Here is an 18,314-nt window from a genome sequence, read left to right as displayed (position 1 = left end):
TCTCCTCTCCTCTCCTCTCCTCTCCTCTCCTCTCCTCTCCTCACCATATCTCATCCGTCTCACCACCTTGCAGGTGCATGGGCGATGTATCTGCCGCCACAACACTGAAGGCTTGTCCTGTGAAAGATGTAAAGATTTCTACAACGACGCTCCCTGGAGGCCAGCTGAAGGGGCACAAGACAATGCTTGCAAACGTAACTCATTGTTGTTTTTTTTTTTTATGGCTCCAAAACTCAAACATATTTTTTTCCTTTGTGATTACTGGGGGGTGGATGCAGCACAGTCACAGCACAGTGCACTATCGGATGGTTTCTGGGATGGAACATTTTCCATGCCTCATCTAGAAAAAACAGATGGATTCATGTGTCTATCAGTGCTGTTGCCCTAGGTGAACTTTCACATTCTTATTTTTAATAAAGAGCAAAGGAAAAATAAAGGAAAAGCTGCTGATGCCAGAGGAACATTTATTGCTTAACTTAGGGTCTTTCTTGCAAATGAAACAAGCATATAGACAAGGCTGAATTATTTATTTCCACAATGATTAATAATGTAGGACATAAAAGAATAATAGATGAAGATCTGTATCGGGTATTTAGTTAAATCTTTCTTCAGTGGAGGGGTGTTCTCCACTCTGTAACAGGCAGACACACCTGTGTGGGTTTTTCTCAAAGTGTAGGTAAGGTCCAGTTCTGGTGCCTGTAGGGCATTTTATGGGGGGATGCTGCTGCTCCCTGTGTGGGGGAAATGGCAGGCTGAGGGCTTGTCTCCTTGAGGCATGATTGGAAGCACACACAGTTTCTCACAAGGTCTGGCAGCTGCTATGCCAGCCTGAAACATTGCCACTTGTGTAGTGCCAGCCCTGCACGAGGTGCCTGGAGCCTGCTGCCATGGTCCTCCTGACTTGGTTTTTACTTTAAGACATGAATAGATGCCCAAGACAAGGCTTTGAAATGACTCAGAACTGCCTCCTATGCAGACTGCTCACTTCTGAAGGTGAGAGATTTAGCATTCTTCACCTTTGGTCTCTCTCCCCCTTGTCTCCAACATTTTTCTGCTGTCTTGTGTTTCAGGTTTGGTTGTGTTTTTTTGTTTTTTTGTTTTTTTTTCAGTTAGTCCCCAGTCTTAGCATCATTACATTCCTGCTTTGCTGCATGTGTAAATCCAATAAATATTGTTGATGGCAGCAAAACCAGAATTTGCAATATGAGCACCATTGTTTGCAGAATCTGTATGCTGCAATTTGCCCTGAGTGGTAAAGTGCAAGGACTGGAAGGCTGTAATCTTGCTGGAACACTGAAATCATATGCGTAGCAAGTAAACCTATTGTAAAGGTAGACACAGTGGTGGCAAGACACACTAGGAACTCTGGTGTTAATTATCCCCTGTTTGTTTCTGGCTGCAGGCTGTAACTGCAATGGCCACTCTGGCAGGTGCCACTTCGACATGGCCGTGTACCAGGCCAGTGGTGGGGTCAGCGGTGGGGTCTGCGAGGACTGCCAGCACAATACCACGGGGCAACACTGTGATCAGTGCAAGCTCTTCTTTTACCAGGATCCACATAAAGCCATCTCGGACCCTCATGCATGCCTCCGTAAGATTCCCTATTTTAGCATTTATTTGCTCTGAGCCCTATTGCATCCTCATACTTGCATGTGGCTGTAGAAGTGTTTCTGAACCTACAACTTCCAAACTACCTTACAAAATATCTGCACAACACTGTCCTTGAAATAGCATTGTACAGGGAGCCGCATATTCCAGCTCACTGCTAAACTGAGCCTTCAGTCCAGCAGGGATGTCATCACAGAATCACAGAATCAAAGAATAACTTCCCTTGGATTGGAAGGGACCCCAAGAATCACCAAGTTCCAACCCCCCTGCCACAGGCAGGGCCAATCTCATTTTTTCTGAACAGTGTCAGTAGAAAACGGACCAGCAGAATCACTGTTGCTTTTGTGATAGTCATGAATTACAGGAGTGAAATGGTGGGAGGAGGAATATGTTTTCTAGATATTTGTCATATATTTAAAAATAAGCTTGCAGGCATGCAAGCTTGTCTTTTGAAAAGTTAGTTCAGTATTATCACAGGATAGGAAAGATGCTTTGAGCATAATTTGTCATAATTGATTGGCATGGAAAGTTCTTAAGGAGCCAAGGGGAGATTACCCAGGGAAGTGATGGTAGATGTTAGCAGTGCGGTGAGAAACAGCCTGAACAGAAAGTGAGATATATCATTAAGGCAGTGGCCCCTGCTGATCCCATCCTTTCTAGCAAATTACTCAGCCATGGCCAGTTCAGGCTGTCCCTGGGGAGTGGATTCCCTGGTGGTACTCCTCTGTACACTGCAGCTTTCACGAAAGGATCCCCAGAAGCACAGAGCCGTGGTTCTCCCAAGGTGGAGAACATCAGGAGTGGATGAGCAGCACCCATTTCTGCCTAAGGAGAAGGGTAAATTTCTACTGAAGACTGTAACTCTCCTCTAGAGAAAAAGTTGATCTTGAAAACCCTTCTGAAATATTTATTAATACTGACTATACTTTGAAAGTGTAGCCGCCAGCACAGCAGATGTGGATGGACATCTCCAGTCTTCACAACAACGCTGAACTGTAACAGCTGCGGTTGTACAATTTCATGCCTATATCTAAATATGCTTTCCTATGTCTCTTTGTCTCTGCCTGCAGCCTGCAGCTGTGACCCAGAGGGCACACTGCACCATGGTGCATGTGAGAGCCACACAGACCCTGTGCTGGGAACGGTGGCAGGCCGGTGCCCGTGCAAGGAGAACACGGAGGGTGTCCGCTGTGACAAGTGCAAGGCCAACCATTTCGGGCTGAGAGGCAGTGACCCACAGGGTTGCCAGCGTATGTAAACTACCACTTTTGCTCTTCACAAAGCATTTTTAAGTGATGGGAGTAGTTAAATGCACAGATGCACACAGTAACTCACAGATACTCTCTGTGTTACAAAGCACCCAATTGGCTGCTATGATCTCATGTCAAGGGCATGTTCTTGGTCTTCAGAAAACACTTTTGACTCTTCCTGGGAAGCCATAGTCAGAACTGTTTTTTCAAATGCATTTAGAAGGTGTTCACTGGGACGTAAATGTATTGCTTTTGAAGAAATAGGAGATGGAAATATCACCCCAGTCTGCACACTCCACTCACGTTTTTGTTTTCGCACTCAAAACATCACTGATGTAGGATGCATGTGGGCCAGAAACAAACCTTCTGAAGTCTGAAGGCATCTTCTGACTGAGGTGCCTGTTACACATTTTGCCTCCTCTGCCTGGTGCTTAAATTGCCTAGAGAGTATTTTGGGGCTCTTCTTGCTGCTAAACACTTTGTAGATTAAGGGAGCTGCTGCCTGGCTGTGAGAGCTTCCAGCCAGCCACTCCTCAGAGTGAGGCTTGCTGATAGACACATCCCATCCCTGCTACTGTCACCAAGGCCAACTGAGGCAACCACACATTTCTCTCCCCACAGCCTGCAACTGTGATGCTGCCGGCACTTTGCCTTTCTCCATCTGTGACCCTGCCACTGGGGAGTGCCTCTGCCAGCGGTTCACCATGGGCCGGCGCTGTGAGAAGTGTGTTGTACGTGTCTGGACAGTTTTGTTTTTCTTTTGTGCTGGCTCTCTGCATCTGTTTTAGAAGTCTCCTCTCCCATCTCCTGCCTTCCTGTGGGCTCTGGCATGGCATTTCATCAAAGGAAAAAATGGCATCGGTTCTGTGTACAGGACGTTATTTCTTGTGCGATGAGGCTATTTAGGGAATATGAGGACCATCTGGTTTTTACCAAGGAAGTGTCTCCACCCTGGCATGGGACAGCTCCAGGGTTTGTCTCTGAGTCTGGGCTTCCATTGGGCTCACTTTGTGTTCATGGGCTAGGATTGTGCTCACCAATGAGGAATGCAGTGAAGAGCTGAAAACGGCCTTTGTTCAGAGACTGAAGATGTCCTCAGATTAAGTCACAATCTCTCCTTAGCAGTCTCTGGATGATGAAGAAATATGAATGGAAAAAGCATCCTCTGTGCCTTAGGCTGTGAAATACTGACACCCTGTCCTGGTTATCTGTGGATTTAGCTGCTCTCAGAATATTTGCAATCAGTATTTTCATAAAAAACAGGAGCTCATAGCCTTTTTCCCTTCGTCCTGGAGGGAACAATCATTGCTAAAAAGGTAATCAATTAGATTTAGGCAAAATACAAAGTAATTTTACAGCTATACTCTTCCATTTTGCATGGACACATTCACAGACATTCAGTCCTTTTTTACTGCTTGTGAAAGTTAGTGCAATCTATTTGCACCAGAAGCAACACTCAGAAAAGGAAATGCAATGTTATCTTTGCTATTTCCAGAGCAACTCATTTACAAAGATGGAAAATTCCTGGTTCTTCTGACAGTGTCTGAGCACCCATGCATTTTGAGCAGCATAAGAGCATATGAGCAGCAATCTCACACAGACAAGCACAGGCAGGCATCCCAGAAGTAGACTACAGCATCAATCATAGAATAGAATCATAGAATCACTCAGGTTGGAAAAGACCTTACTTGCTATTAAGAAAAATCTTTCACTTTCTTTTTACCCCAGGAGGGATACTGGGGTCTTGGCAAGAGCGTGTATGGCTGTTCTCCATGTGACTGTGACATTGGTGGATCCCAGGATAACTTGTAAGTTAATGTTCTTCAAGTTTTGTCTCATTTATAATTTTCACAAACTCTAGCATTAGATTTTCTAGCTAGGTTAATAGAGTCTCAGTACTCAGGAAAATAGACTGTAGATGTAGTTTCATCATGCATGAAGAGTATAAAGATCTTGGAGATCTAGCTGTGATTTTAAGGGTGATTTATCTTCTACCTTCAAAGCCAGTTTTAGATCAGCTGGAGTTAAGATTAGTTTAATACAAAATACAAGCTGCATAGTTTGAGAGAACCACTGGCCCTAATATCAGTAGAAATTAAAAGGTACAAGTGATACTTTTAATTTAGCCTCCTTTCCACACTTCAAAAGCTAGAAATATCTTTTTTTTTTTTTTTTTTTCTTAAGCATTGATTCATATTCAAAACATATTAATCAAGAGGCCAGTTTTGTTTCACATGGGCTTCCCCAGGACTCTGTTGGGCCGAAATCTTACCTGTTAGATACATCCAGTGCTGCAGAACAAATCCTCAGCTTCCTTGGCTTGTATTTGTCAGCAAGAAATCAAACCTAGTCATCATCTGATGTGTGAAACAAGAGCATAAATATATGAAAACTACCATATCACTCAGATCAAAGATGCTAGTGACCTCATGTCCTGTTTCTAAAAGTATATGGGATAGATGCTTAATGGATATGGTAATAGATATCAAAATGGGTACAAGAAACAGATAGAGAAATAGATGGCAACAAATGATCAGAAAAGAAAAGGATCTGTGCTTCTGGTGGAAAGGATGGAAAAAGCCATGACATGTCACATCTCCTAAGTGATGAAACAGAACTAAATAAATGCAGCATTGGACAGAGGAAACAGGGATAGAGGGAATGGTGGAAAGAAGTTTAATAGTGGGGACAGTCCCACAGTGGAAGAAACAAAGGTGAAACAAGGGTGGAGCTGAGCTGCTCTCATGCTGAGAGAACTCAGAAATGCTGCACTCATGTCCTCCCCATACCAACTCCTGCCCTAGGTGCTCACCAGAGGACGGTCAGTGCAAGTGCCTTCCCAACATCATGGGCCGCCAGTGCAATGAGCCAGCCCCAGGCTACTTCTTTTTGCCCCTGGATTATTATATTTATGAAGCTGAGCATGCAACGCCCCTTTCTGGTTCTGCACCCTTGGTATGTAGTTGGCTGTTAAGGCATCATATGGAAAATAGACCCATATGATGGTTGATACAAAGCAAGTTCCTTGATCATTCTCGATTCTTCTTTGCCTCCCATGTCTTCCAAAACTGTGGCTATTACTACATGCTGTGGTGACCTGCAAAGCTATCCTTGCTGCTCCTCAGGTGTGGGCTGGCCTAGCATAAATTAGTGAAATTAATTTAACTATTTGAATTAGAGTGTGAGAGTTGCCAACAGCTGGAGGAGAAGCTATCACAAACTTTGATTCTTCTGGAAAGTTCTAACAAAGGAAAAACTAAATTGTTCTCTGCTCCATTTGATTCATTCCTGCTGCCTTACATAAAGAAACTGATTGCAGCCTGATTTCCTTTAGAATTTGGCATCCATCCATAATGTTTTTAGAACATTTATTTATTCCTCAAAACTGGGGTAGATTTTCCCCCATGCACAGTACACGTCTCATCCTGCTGGAATGTGTCCCTTCCGCTGCCTACATTTTACTAAAATTTCTTCTCCAATGTTTTGTCCAGAAGCTATGGAGAAGTAATAATTAAAAAAAAAAAAAATTTATTTGCAGGTCACATCCACAAATATTTAGCTATAATCACAGACAGTACGCATCCTACTGTCCAGTAATTAAATGGAAAACAGATGTCTGGGACACAGTTTATGAGAAGAACTGTAACCTAATAGTAAGTGAAGGAAAAGGGTTTCCAGCAGTTGCTGGGCCATGTTACAGGGTTTCATGCAGCAGAGAATAGAGCTTGTTTTAAGAATAGGGATTTCCTGTTAGCTGCTTACCAGCCCTTCAAAATTGCTGAGACAATGCTGCATCCTGTCTCATTGCTTCTACTTCATAGGTCAAACCAACCACTCTCCCAAGGTGTGATATCTACTTCCAGAAGCAAGGATATGAGTTCATGATTGAAAATGGAAAGATTGTGCTAAACAGGAGCAAAAAACGAAGTGTAAGAAAAGCTGCACTTGGGCAGGTAAATTAGTGCTTTGTTATTTATACCAAATGCTAACTTCAGTCTTGCAACAGAGGGAAAGGATATGTCTGTGCATGTGGACTTGACAGTCCTATACATTACAACCCAGACGCAAGGGATATCAATTCTTTTGTCAGAGTGTTGAGCTGGATATTTTATAATTCACACAGATAAGCTTGTTTTGCTATGTCCAGTCCTACTGTAGGCTCTGATTGAATCAATTGTTTAGGAAGAAAGATCCCCAAGGAAGTTAAAATCCTTTTTTTTTGTGTTTGGTTTGCTTGCAGGACATCTACAACACTTAAGCATACCTAAATGTGTACCTACTGTCTTTAAATATTCTTTTGTTGCAAGTCAGCTTAGTGGTTGTACGTATTGATATTTATTTATTCAGCTTTTAATGGAAAGTCTAGCCATGTACAAAATTAAGTTCAATCTGTTAAAGATTTGCAATGTGAATGCCTAGAAGTATCAAATATACAGAGATGGATGGATTAACCTAATCCTTCTTCTTGTGGTTTTTCTCTGTCTGTGAAGCTAAATTTCCCACATTTGGGAGAGTTCTTAGCATGCAGATCAAGAGCGTGTCCAGAAACTGCTGACTGCTGTCTGAGATAAGTAATTAGGACAGCAAAAATGGTTCCTTTCTTTTTTCCAAATTTGCATGTTTGTAACTTGACTGTGACACTGACAATGTCCACATGTCTTTGCAGGGCACAGCTGAGCAAGGACAGGACCCGGCCCTGGAAGTGGTTTTCAGGCAGCCCAGCGCTGGCCGAGCTGTCACCTGGACAGGCCCTGGCTTTGCCCGTGTCCCCAGTGGAGCTGGGCTGAGATTTGCCATCGACAACATTCCACTGGCTATGGACTTCTCTGTCACAATCCGTTATGAGCCAGAGGTATTGGTGATGGCTTGCATGTCTTGTCATGCTGCAGACAATTGCATGGTCTATTTTGCCAATTGTAGGAGGTGGCAAGACTTTCTACTCTTTAAAACTCTTTTAATTTAAAGTGAAAATTATTTGCTTTTTAATCTTTATCAATAGATAAACATGCAGTCTACTGATTCCTTTAACCCTCTCCTCATATTTAGAAAAACACAAGTGTTTTGTTAGTATTAGCCAGGGTGTCATTGTCTGGAGCTCCCCATTTGTTACCTCTGCTTGGACTGCACTTCTCTTCACATATCAGACACCAGCAAAATGCATCTGCTTCAGATGGGAATCTTGTATTTTTAGCTGAGATATTCTGGGGAGAACAATGGAAACACAGGCAAGAGAGGAGTGTGCTGATCTGTACACACACAACAGATGTTTATCCAGACCCTTTGCAGTCATCCACCTTCCCAGTTGCTCCAGCTGGGCTCTAAAATGTGTGAAAACCTTAGAATGTTAGCCAAAATCTTATTTTGTGCCTGGACAAGATTTCTCAGTGAGAAAGACATGTCTAGGGAGATCCATTAATCCAAATCTGGTTAAATCCAAGTCTGCATCTGTGTGTTCAAAGATGCATGTAAGTGTTTTTTTCCTACAAGTATTTATGCATGCCTTCTTCCTTCTCTTCCCAGCTCCCTTGGACAATCCCCTCTCTCAAGATACTCCTTCTGTCTACTGTATTCTATTCTTTCCTGTCATTCTGAGGCAAACAAAACTCCCATTAACTAAAAGCACGAGAATAATTTTGCAGTGGGCTGGTTTGATGTTGTTTTTTCCTTCTCAGGACTGGATGGAACAGCTGAATTTTAAAGACTTGCGTTGCAAAGTCATTTATGTTTATTGTTCCTTATTAGATGTGAGAGAAGGCATATGGTGATGGATATCTCTGGGACAATGCTGTGTTGAGAAAGGAAGCAGCTCAATGGCTTTAACAGAGCTGTTTCCATCTGCACCGGCTGAAGTCCCATTTCCATTACTGCTGCACAAATACACTGCATTTTTCTCAAATAACATTATTTTTAATACTAAAAGACAAAGGGAAAATCTGTTTTGTCACTGCTATGTGCAATCAGGTCAGCTGGCTTTCTGAAACCATAACAAGGAGAAAGTGAGTTTTTCAGGTACAGTCATAGAATCATAGAATCATAAAGGTTGGAAAAGACCTCTAAGGTCATGTAGTCCAACCATCAGCCCATCCCTCCCAAACCCACTAACTACATCCCTCAGTTCTACATTCACCCTTTTCCCAAACACCTCCAGGACGATGACTCCACCCTGGGCAGCCTGTGCCACTGCCTCACCACTTGCTGAGAAGTAATGCTTCCTAATAAAATTATGAAATGTTCATAACTTGTGTCTTTTGTTCATAGACCTTAGAAGACTGGTTAGCAAGTGTTGCTGTCCAGCCCACTGGTGTTTCATCAAGTCAACACTGCAAAGCCAATGGCTTTTCACAGGAACCTCACGTGTTTGCCCTCCCAGCTACAAAGAGGTCTGTCTATTTCTGTCTGTCTCTGTTGATTTTCTGTGCAAATCTATCACTGAAGCATTGCAGTGCAGTAAATCTGTGGGAAAGTGGGTTTATTGCAAACACATGTCTGGTGTTTCCTGCCGCTGCCGCACGATAACACCCTGCAGCCTGGAGGAGTGCAGGAAGAAGCAGATGACCTCATCCCAGCCTGGCAATGTTTTGCCATAGCCAGGAGAGCAGCCTTAGGCTCTGCTGGGACTGATTTATTTAGTGGATGTCCAGCTAAAGCTATTTCAGTATAGGAAGGGAATACTGACTGTCCTAGCCTATTTTCAAAACCAGTTTTTCAGTTTGCGCCTATGTAAATAGTAGAGAGTAGGTGGTAGGGCAGGGAGAGCTCGCAGCACCCCACAGATTGCCTTGTCCTGCTCTATGCTGGCTGTGATAGTGCTGTGTCTCTGCTAACCAGGATTGCCCTGCTGCAGACCCCAGTCTGCCTGGAGCCAGGAACCCAGTACTCTGTGGATGCGTATTTTTCTCAGCCTTCTGCCTCTGACCCAAAGGCTAAACCGTTCATCTTGATTGACTCTGTGAGTAATGCTGTCTCAACTCCCAAGAGGTTGCATTTATACTTCTTAGTTTATAATTTATACTTTGAAATGTTTTTTGTTTCGTTGCTTTTGTTTCACAGAATCACAGAATGGCCAGGGTTGGAAGGGATCTCAAGGATCATGAATCTCCAACCCCCCTGCCACATGCAGGGCCACCAACCTCCCCATTCAAGGCTAAACCAGGCTGCCCAGAGCCCCATCCAACCTGGCCTTGAACACCTCCAGGGACGGGGCATCCACAACCTCTCTGGGCAGCCTGTTCCAGCACCTCACCACTCTCTCTGTAAAGAATTTCCCCCTAACATCCAACCTAAATCTCCCCTCCCTCAGCTTAAAACCATTCCCCTCATCCTGCAGTTGTCAACCCTTTCAAAGAGTTGATTCCCCTCCCCTCTATAGGCTCCCTTTAGGGATTGAAAGGCTGCAATTGAGGTCATCCCATAGCCTTCTTTTCTCCAGGCTGAACAAGCCCAGCTCCCTCAGCCTGTCCTCATAGGGGAGCTGCTCCAGTCCCCTGATCATCTTCGTGGCTCTCCTCTGGACCCTCTCCAGCAGCTCCCTGTCTTTCTTGTACTGGGGGTTCCACACTTGGACGCAGTACTCCAGATGGGGCCTCACAAGAGCAGAGTAGACGGGGACAATCACCTCCCTGTCCCTGCTGGCCACCCCTCTTTTGATGGAGCCCAATTGTTTGTATGTTTGTTTTGTTAAACAAACTTACCCAAACATTTCAAAGTCATTTATAATGTGTTTTATCAGAAATTCAGGGAAGTGCGCTTCTCTTTCCCTCCATTGGTATTGGCTTCCTATGTTTGTATATGGAGAGATAGAATTATATCATTTAACATTTTATGGAGCAATACTGTAGCAGCTCATCAAGTCAGAAGTGTTGTATGTGTTAATAGGCAGTGTATGTACCTCCGTTGGTTGCTCATTCATTATGAGCACACTTCACATATGCCAACAAGATGCTGTGGTTAGGGACACATTCTTCAGTTCTTCATTCACCTAGAGGTTTTGAAAATCCTCATAATACAGCTGAATCCAATTAGAAAAGCAGGATATATTTAGAGGTGGGCCGTGACATTGGAAAAGTAAAGTTAGTTCTGTATTTTCCTGGGAATTATGTACAGACATTTTCCAAGTTTCCAACAAGGCAGAAAGTGGGTGTTGGTTTTGGGTCCTTGTCTTGAGAAAAGTATTTCAATATTCATTCCTCTAATTATTTTCATAAAACTGGACCTGGCAAAGGCTGGCCATACTTGGACATAGAGTCTGCAGCTGATTTTTTTTTTCCCTATCGCAGTAGTACAAGTAAAATTTTTGGCCGAATGCTGCTTTTAGAGTTGTAAACATGGCACCTCTTAGCAGCACAACATTTCTGACCTTGTACCTGAGGCCTTACTATAACCTGCCTTCTCTGTACACAATCTCTTTTGTTTGAAGAACTTGGGGAATGTCTAGACCTTCAGAATAAATGTGAATTTAGATTTAGAAATGCGGTGCTGCAGGCCTTTGTCCTTGCCATGCACAGCACTGTCAGAGGATGTGGGAAATTCTGGATTTCAGCATATCTAAGCAAAAATATTTTCCTTTCCTCTTAACGCCAAAGCTTGGACTTATTCCCAGAATCAACTCCATGGAGAACTTATGCAGCAAAAAGGATTTAGATGACTACCAGAAGTATCACTGTGTTGAAATTGCATCAGAAGTTGGACCTCATGTGCTGCCCGAGGCGTGCGCCCGGCTGATAGCCAGCATGTCAGCCCGCCTTCACCGCGGCGCTGTTGGTAAGGCCTGCATGCAGGCAGCTGCCTGGGCACTGCTTTTTTCTCTTCATTTTGTTGGACATTTGGCTGGGAGCTCTGAGGTGATGTACATCAATGAAGCCCATATGGGCATGCATGATATCCAACCCTAAGCATGCCGCAAACATCTTCATGTGGCTTGGCTATTGAAAAGCCAAGGCTCTTGAAACCCATCTCATGATGGAGCAATCACAGAATCATAGAATCTAGAATGGCTTGGGTTGGAAGGGACCTCAAGTATCATCAAACTCCAACACCCCTGCCATAGGCAGGGCCACCAACCTTCACCTTTAATACTAGACCAGGCTAGTATTAAAGGCCCCATCCAACCTGGCTTCAAGCACCTCCAGGGACGGGGTATCCACAACCTCTCGGGGCAGCCTTTTCCAGCACCTCACCACTCTCTGAAGAACTTCCCCCTGATATCCAGCCCAAATCTTCCCTCCTTCAACTTAAAACCATTTCCCCTTGTCCTGCTGTTATCTGCCCTTTCAAAGAGTTGACTCATCTCCTGTTCATAGGCTCCCTTTAGGTACTGAAAGGCTGCAATGAGGTCACCCCACAGCCTTCTTTTCCCCAGGCTGAACAAGCCCAGCTCCCTCAGCCTGCCTTCGTAGGGGAGGTGCTCAAGCCCTTTGATCATCCTTGTGGCCCTCCTCTGGACCCCCTCCAACAGCTCCTGTCTTTCTTGTTTTGAGGGGCCCCAGACCTGGATGCAGTACTCCAGATGGAGCCTCACAAGGGCAGAGTAGAGAGGGACAATCACGTCCAGGGCCACTCCTCTTCTGATGAAGCCCTGGATACCATTGGCCTTCCAAGCTGCAAGAGCACACATGTATGTTTTCTGAAGAGTGCTGCAACCAACTTCACTAAAAGGCCAAAGCAAAAAGTTTGGTTAATTTTGGCTGGTAGAAAATGACTGAGGATTTTAAGCTCTCTCCCCAGAAGCAGCAGGCCAGCTGGATGCTTGGTAAGACTCCAGGCACAGCAGCATACAGGCTGATTTGCTGCAAGATGTTCAGCAAGAAAACCTCAGCGGTATCCCAGAGTGAGGGCAGTAGCAGGTGGGGTTTGAAGCTTTGGGCAATGTCCAGAACCACTTAAGTTTGGGCTGCGCTGACTCCCCTGTAAATCTGCTCTCCACAGTGATGGGGTTTTTGACTTTCTAGCACTGGCATCTGAGTGTCCTGGACAAACATCCCCTGCGGGTTAGCAGAGCAGCTTCATTCAGTAAGATAGTCCGAGGTGTCCAGAAAGCAGCAAATAGGGGTTGGCTAAGCCATAGAATTGTTTGAGTTGGAAGAGACTTTTAAAGGTCATCTAGTCCAACTCCCCTGCAACAGGGACACCTACAGCCAGACCAAGTGCTCAAAGCCCTACCTAGCCTGACCTTGAACATCTGCAAGGATGGGGCTTTCTCCACGTCTCAGAGCAAACAGTGCCAGTGCCTCAGTACCCTTATTGTAAAAAACTTCATCATTCTATCCAGTCTAAAAGCACTGCTTGCTCATCATGTCCAGTGCCAAAACAGGATGCAGGTTTATATCAAATACTTCTAGACTTCAGGGTATCTTTGTGTAGATGTACCTTTCTCTACACCTTTTTCTGGCCTGTCCCAAATATAGGCTGCGGCTGTGCCCTGAGCATGGTGTTCCAACACCAAGATGTGTGCTGGTGATGCATTATTGCCTGTAGCATCAATCCAAGCCATGGCTGTTGGTGATTAGTGAACCTCCAATGAGTGGTAGTCAGAATCTTCCCTTCAAGTCCAAAACCTGCAAGATTTTTACAACTACACTCCTTTGGTTTTTAACCAAACCTGACTTGATTTTCTTTCCTGTTGGCAGCATGCAAGTGCAATCCCCAGGGCTCGCTGAATGCCAGCTGCAGCAGACTGGGCGGCCAGTGCCATTGCAAAGCCAACGTAGTGGGGCGCTGCTGTGACTCTTGCTCTGCAGGCAGCTATGGCTTCGGCTTCCATGGCTGCTACCGTGAGTACTCAGCACCCAGTACTGTGACACCACTACCTTCACCCCTACCACCACCAGCACTAGTATCAGTATTTGGCTTTCTGTGCACACCCCAACTCTTTAGGGCTTTCAAGCCACTATTGTCCATTGAATCACAGAATCATAAAGGTTGAAAAGGACTTCTAAGATCTAGATCTAGATCTAAGATCTAAGATCTAGTCCAACCATCAGTCCAACCCCACCCATGCCCCTCAGTGCCACATATACACATTTCTTGAACTCCTCTGGGGGCACCACCTCTCTGGGCAGCCTGTGCCAGTGCCTCACTACTTTTTCGGAGAATAAATTCCTAATATCCAACCTGAGCCTCCCCTGGCACAACTTAAGGCCATTACCTCTCCTCCTATTGCTATTACCTGGAAGCACATGCAGACCCCCAGCTCACCACATGCTCCTTTCAGACAACTGTAAAGAGTGATAAGGTCTCCCCTGATCCTTAACTTCTCCAGACTGTACCATCCCAGCCTCAGACAGCCCAGTCTCTCACAGCTTTGGTGCCCTTCTCTGGACGCACTCCAGGGTCTCACACTCCAGCACTGAAGGTACTCACCAGCACTGACTACAGAGTGATGGTTACCTCCCTGCTCCTGCTGGCTGTGCTATTTATGATACAAGCCAGGATCTTTTGGTCTTCTTGACTACCTGGGCACATTACTGGCTCAAGTTCAGCCAACTGTGAATTAACCTCCACAGATCCTTTTCTTCATGAAGGAATACAAAAACAATTTCCATATTTAACAACTGTGCTACCCAGTGATGGCTGGGTGACGGAGACTTGCTGAGGGTACAGCTTTGCTTTTGGTTTTTTTCCAGCGTGTGAGTGCCACCCGCAGGGCTCAGTGAGCTCACTATGTGACCAGGTGACAGGGCAGTGTGCCTGCCTCCGGGATGTTGATGGCCGGCGCTGCAGCCAATGTCTGCCTGGGTATTTTGGGTTTCCCCACTGCCGTCCTTGCCCGTGTCACGGCTTCGCAGAGCTTTGCCACCCAGTGACCGGCGAGTGCCTGAACTGCAGCAGGTTTACAGCTGGAAGGCACTGTGAAAGGTGAGGGGATGGGCAGCACTGCACAGCTCACATGAAAACCAGCTCTCTGAAATACATGCTTTGCTGGGGCCTCACCTACATTCCACCAATGCATCAATGACCTTAGCGGGAATCATAGCTAAAACCAGAGTTAAATTGGGTCTCATTCCTAAGTGGCAAGTATCCATTTTTGAGTAAATGTAAGAAGGAAGGTTTGTCCTCTGGGATGGGCAGCGGCACAGCATGCATGCAGCACTGCAGTGGGTTCCCCATAAGATGGAATTTGAGACATGGGTGCCCTGTGTGATGTGCTCCAGGGCCTGTGCAAGGTACTGGACCCGCAATACCAGGTCTGCTCTGGCTTTTAAATTGCCAAGAGACTTAATTAGAGCTGAATATTCATTTTAACACCTGCAGTTATCTCCAAGGAGCTTAAATAAATGTGCCCTGTTTGCTGATTCATATCATTTCTGTATGACCAGCAAATGACTTTTCCCACATGTTTCCATCACCACTCCAAATGATGCTCCTTTTTAATTTTATGCTCTGGTGGAGGTACAGAGTTCAGCGCGAACATCAGAACTGAATTCATTGGCTGGTTAGTTTGATTTGGCTAGATTGTGCTGTGTCATTGCCTTTTAAGAGGATTTCCAAATGAAACCCATTGAGCCGTTCTTGCAATACATTTGGACAATACTGCCTTTAGCTATTGTGCATGTAGGTAGCAAGTGGATTAAAAAAGACTGAAAAACTTGCTGCCATGCCTCCACAGGAGATCCACACCCTGGGATGAGAATAATCAGAGAGCCAAGACCTTCAGCATGGCTTGCATAAATATACAGAATTGTGTTTCCATTTGCTATAGTAAAGCAGATTAAAGACCAGCAATGCTTCAGAAGCCTCTGTGTTGCCTGTTTGTCTGGACAGACCGCAGCGTTAGAGGAGCCATCAGTCACCCCAGGTTTGCAGAACATGGCAGACAGAGCATGAATGATTTCAATATATGTATATATATTTGACTGCTTTGACAGGTGCATCAATGGCTACTATGGAAACCCTTCCAACAGAGAACCTTGCCGCCCGTGCATGTGCCCAGGAGTACCCACAAGCAACAGGTTTTTTGCACATTCCTGTTACCACGACTCCCAGACTTCACAGATAGTCTGCAATTGTCTTGAGGGATATTCAGGTAAGGAGCAAAATAAAGATGTGCTTTGACATCATGCCCAAGAGTGACTGTGTCACTGTTGGAATGGCTGCTGCAGAGAGGGGCATTCTGGGCTGTCTCAAATACAGCTGTTTTTACAGCAAACTGATGCCTTCCTTCCAAAGATCCCATTGACTCACCTTGAATATCCACAGGGAAAATTTGAAGCATTTTCTTCCCCTGTTGGTTATGAACACCTCCTGCAATGGAGCTAAAAGCACATGCTGTGACCTTTTTTTAAGCCAGGTTCCTCTATAAGTCAAGAGCAGCTTTGCCTGAAGAAACGCTGCCGGGCCAAAATGATTCTTGCTGGTACTTTCCCAGGGGACTGTTGTCCTCACAGACCTCTGATGTCCTCAGTTCTGAACATTTTTCCTCTTGTTTCATCCTGGTGAGGCTTTTGGTCACTCCTATGGCACCAGGCTTACCCTTCTGGAGACTGGGGAAGGCTCTGGACCTGGGGACAGTGATGAAAGAGCAAAGTCTTCGGGCAAGGATGAACCACTGGACAAGGTCCCAATGACACCAACTTGCCCCTTGCAGTGAGGAGGGTGCATTCCCATCAGATTGCAGTATAAGAGATATAATTTTAACTGATCATAGGATTATTAAAGATTTCAAACAGGTGGGTATTTCCCACTGAAACTGTGCATTTGAATAGACAGTCTGAGCCTGTTAGCAGTATTATTAGAAACTGCATGATCCTCTTGAATTCTCATTAGGCAGCACATGTTTGTACCTTCCTGACAGGCAGCCGGTGTGATGAATGTCCTAGCGGGTTCTACAAAATCCCAGGAAGCCCAGGGGAGGAATGTGCACCATGTCCCTGCAACAACAACATTGATGTGACAGACCCGGAGTCCTGTAACAGGGTCACTGGGGAATGCGTCAAGTGTTTGCACAACACCCATGGAGCAAACTGCCAGTTCTGCAAACCTGGGTATTTTGGCTCAGCCCTCGATCAGGACTGCCAAAGTAAGTGGGCAACAGCTCTGCAACTGCATATTGCCAGCAAGAGAAGTTACAAGGAAATTAGGCTTATAGGGAGAGGTTAGTCCTCAGTTTAAAAAAACCAAAGTAGATATGCAAATGTGCAAGTACTGAAGAAATTCCTTCCCAGTGCTAGAAATAACTATTAATATGGAATCTATTAAGTTCTGTGTTTTTCATGCAGGCCTGCCTAAATCTTGTGCTGAATATCAACCCTAGGAAATGCTCACCTGAACTGAAAGCACTATTCTTTGTTGAAAAATAAATGTGCATTCATCCCAGTCAGGGAGAAATTAAAATTAAAGGAATCAAAGATAATTGTTTATCCATGTTGCAGGCTGATGCCAGCTAAGCAATGCTCAGTTAACCAGATGATCCCCTGCTGAGCTCCCTGCCTTGCCAGTTGTTTTAATGATACAGCTAGAAAGAGGCTGCTCAGGCAGTTTAATAGTCCTCATGAGTGCACTGCCAGTAACAGCATTTTGAGCAGAAAGGAAGGAGTACAAGTAAATGCAAAGCATAAGTTTCTCCTCAGAGTTTATAGAAGGTCGTTTTCACAAATGTTAATCGAAGATTTGTACAGGCCAGAAAACATAAATATTTTCAAGACGTCCTTCTTCTGGAAATCTCTGAAATACAGGTCCAGCCCATACCTCATTCATTTTTGGAAGATGTCAGCTAGAAATAATTTAGCAAGAACTTCTGGCTCCTCACAAGGAAGGCTTCTTATCTTACTTGGCTTACCCGTTACTGGGGTTTCCCACACTGCATAGTGTCTACTGTAAATAGCATTTCCTTATCCAACATATTTAGCATTTCATGCTAACAAGATTCAAAATGCACTACAACTTCAGCTTTTGGTGCCTATATTAAAAGTAGTAAAAGCTCTCTGTGAGTTTGTTCAACGCTGTAGACAAAACCACAATAGAAAGAGGAGGACCTGGGAATAGTCCCGAGTGGATAAAACATAGGATATGAGCCAACAGTGTGTGTTTGTAGCTTGGAAAGCCAATTGTATCCTGAGCTGCATCAAAAGAAGTGTAGCTACTAGGTTGTGGGAGGTGATTTCCCTCTACCCCACTCTGATGAGGCTCCACCTGCAGTACTGTGTCAAGGCCTGGGGCCCCCAGCACAAGAGGCATGTGGTGCTGTCAGAGCAGGTTCAGGGGAGGCCACAGAGATTCTCAAAGGGCCGCAGCACCCCTCCTGTGAAGACAGGCTGAGGGAGATGGGCTTGTTCATCCTGAAGAAGGTTCTGAGGAGACATTACTGGAGTCTTCCAGTACTTAAAATGTGCTTATAAGAAAGATGGAGAAAGACTTTTTAGTAAGTACTTTTTAGTTAATACAGACTTTTTATTCTGTACTAACAGGACAAGGGGCAATTGTTTTAAACTGAAAAATGGCAAATTTAGATAAGATATAAAG

At 44.8% G+C, this 18,314-nt stretch overlaps 1 protein-coding gene across 1 annotated transcript in view; it reads left to right on the top strand.

The window, feature by feature from the left end:
* LAMB4 (laminin subunit beta 4) overlaps positions 1-18,314 on the top strand; it is a 43,924-nt gene that overhangs the window by 9,545 nt on the left and 16,065 nt on the right. The window contains exons 8-22 of the mRNA XM_042872432.1: positions 74-194; positions 1,403-1,591; positions 2,679-2,858; positions 3,480-3,589; positions 4,587-4,666; positions 5,663-5,813; positions 6,680-6,811; positions 7,525-7,710; positions 9,117-9,238; positions 9,687-9,807; positions 11,441-11,618; positions 13,484-13,627; positions 14,480-14,711; positions 15,722-15,879; positions 16,648-16,872. Of these exons, the coding sequence (XP_042728366.1) occupies positions 74-194; positions 1,403-1,591; positions 2,679-2,858; positions 3,480-3,589; positions 4,587-4,666; positions 5,663-5,813; positions 6,680-6,811; positions 7,525-7,710; positions 9,117-9,238; positions 9,687-9,807; positions 11,441-11,618; positions 13,484-13,627; positions 14,480-14,711; positions 15,722-15,879; positions 16,648-16,872 (2,329 nt within the window). The remainder of the gene's footprint in view (positions 1-73; positions 195-1,402; positions 1,592-2,678; positions 2,859-3,479; positions 3,590-4,586; positions 4,667-5,662; positions 5,814-6,679; positions 6,812-7,524; positions 7,711-9,116; positions 9,239-9,686; positions 9,808-11,440; positions 11,619-13,483; positions 13,628-14,479; positions 14,712-15,721; positions 15,880-16,647; positions 16,873-18,314) is intronic.

This window comes from Lagopus leucura, unplaced genomic scaffold (genome assembly GCF_019238085.1).
Source record: "Lagopus leucura isolate 7727_CA_CO unplaced genomic scaffold, USGS_WTPT01 Super-Scaffold_100008, whole genome shotgun sequence".
Taxonomy (NCBI): Eukaryota; Metazoa; Chordata; class Aves; order Galliformes; family Phasianidae; genus Lagopus; species Lagopus leucura.
The sequence above is the reverse complement of the archived record's forward strand: the minus strand, read 5'-3'. Positions and strand labels throughout refer to the sequence as shown.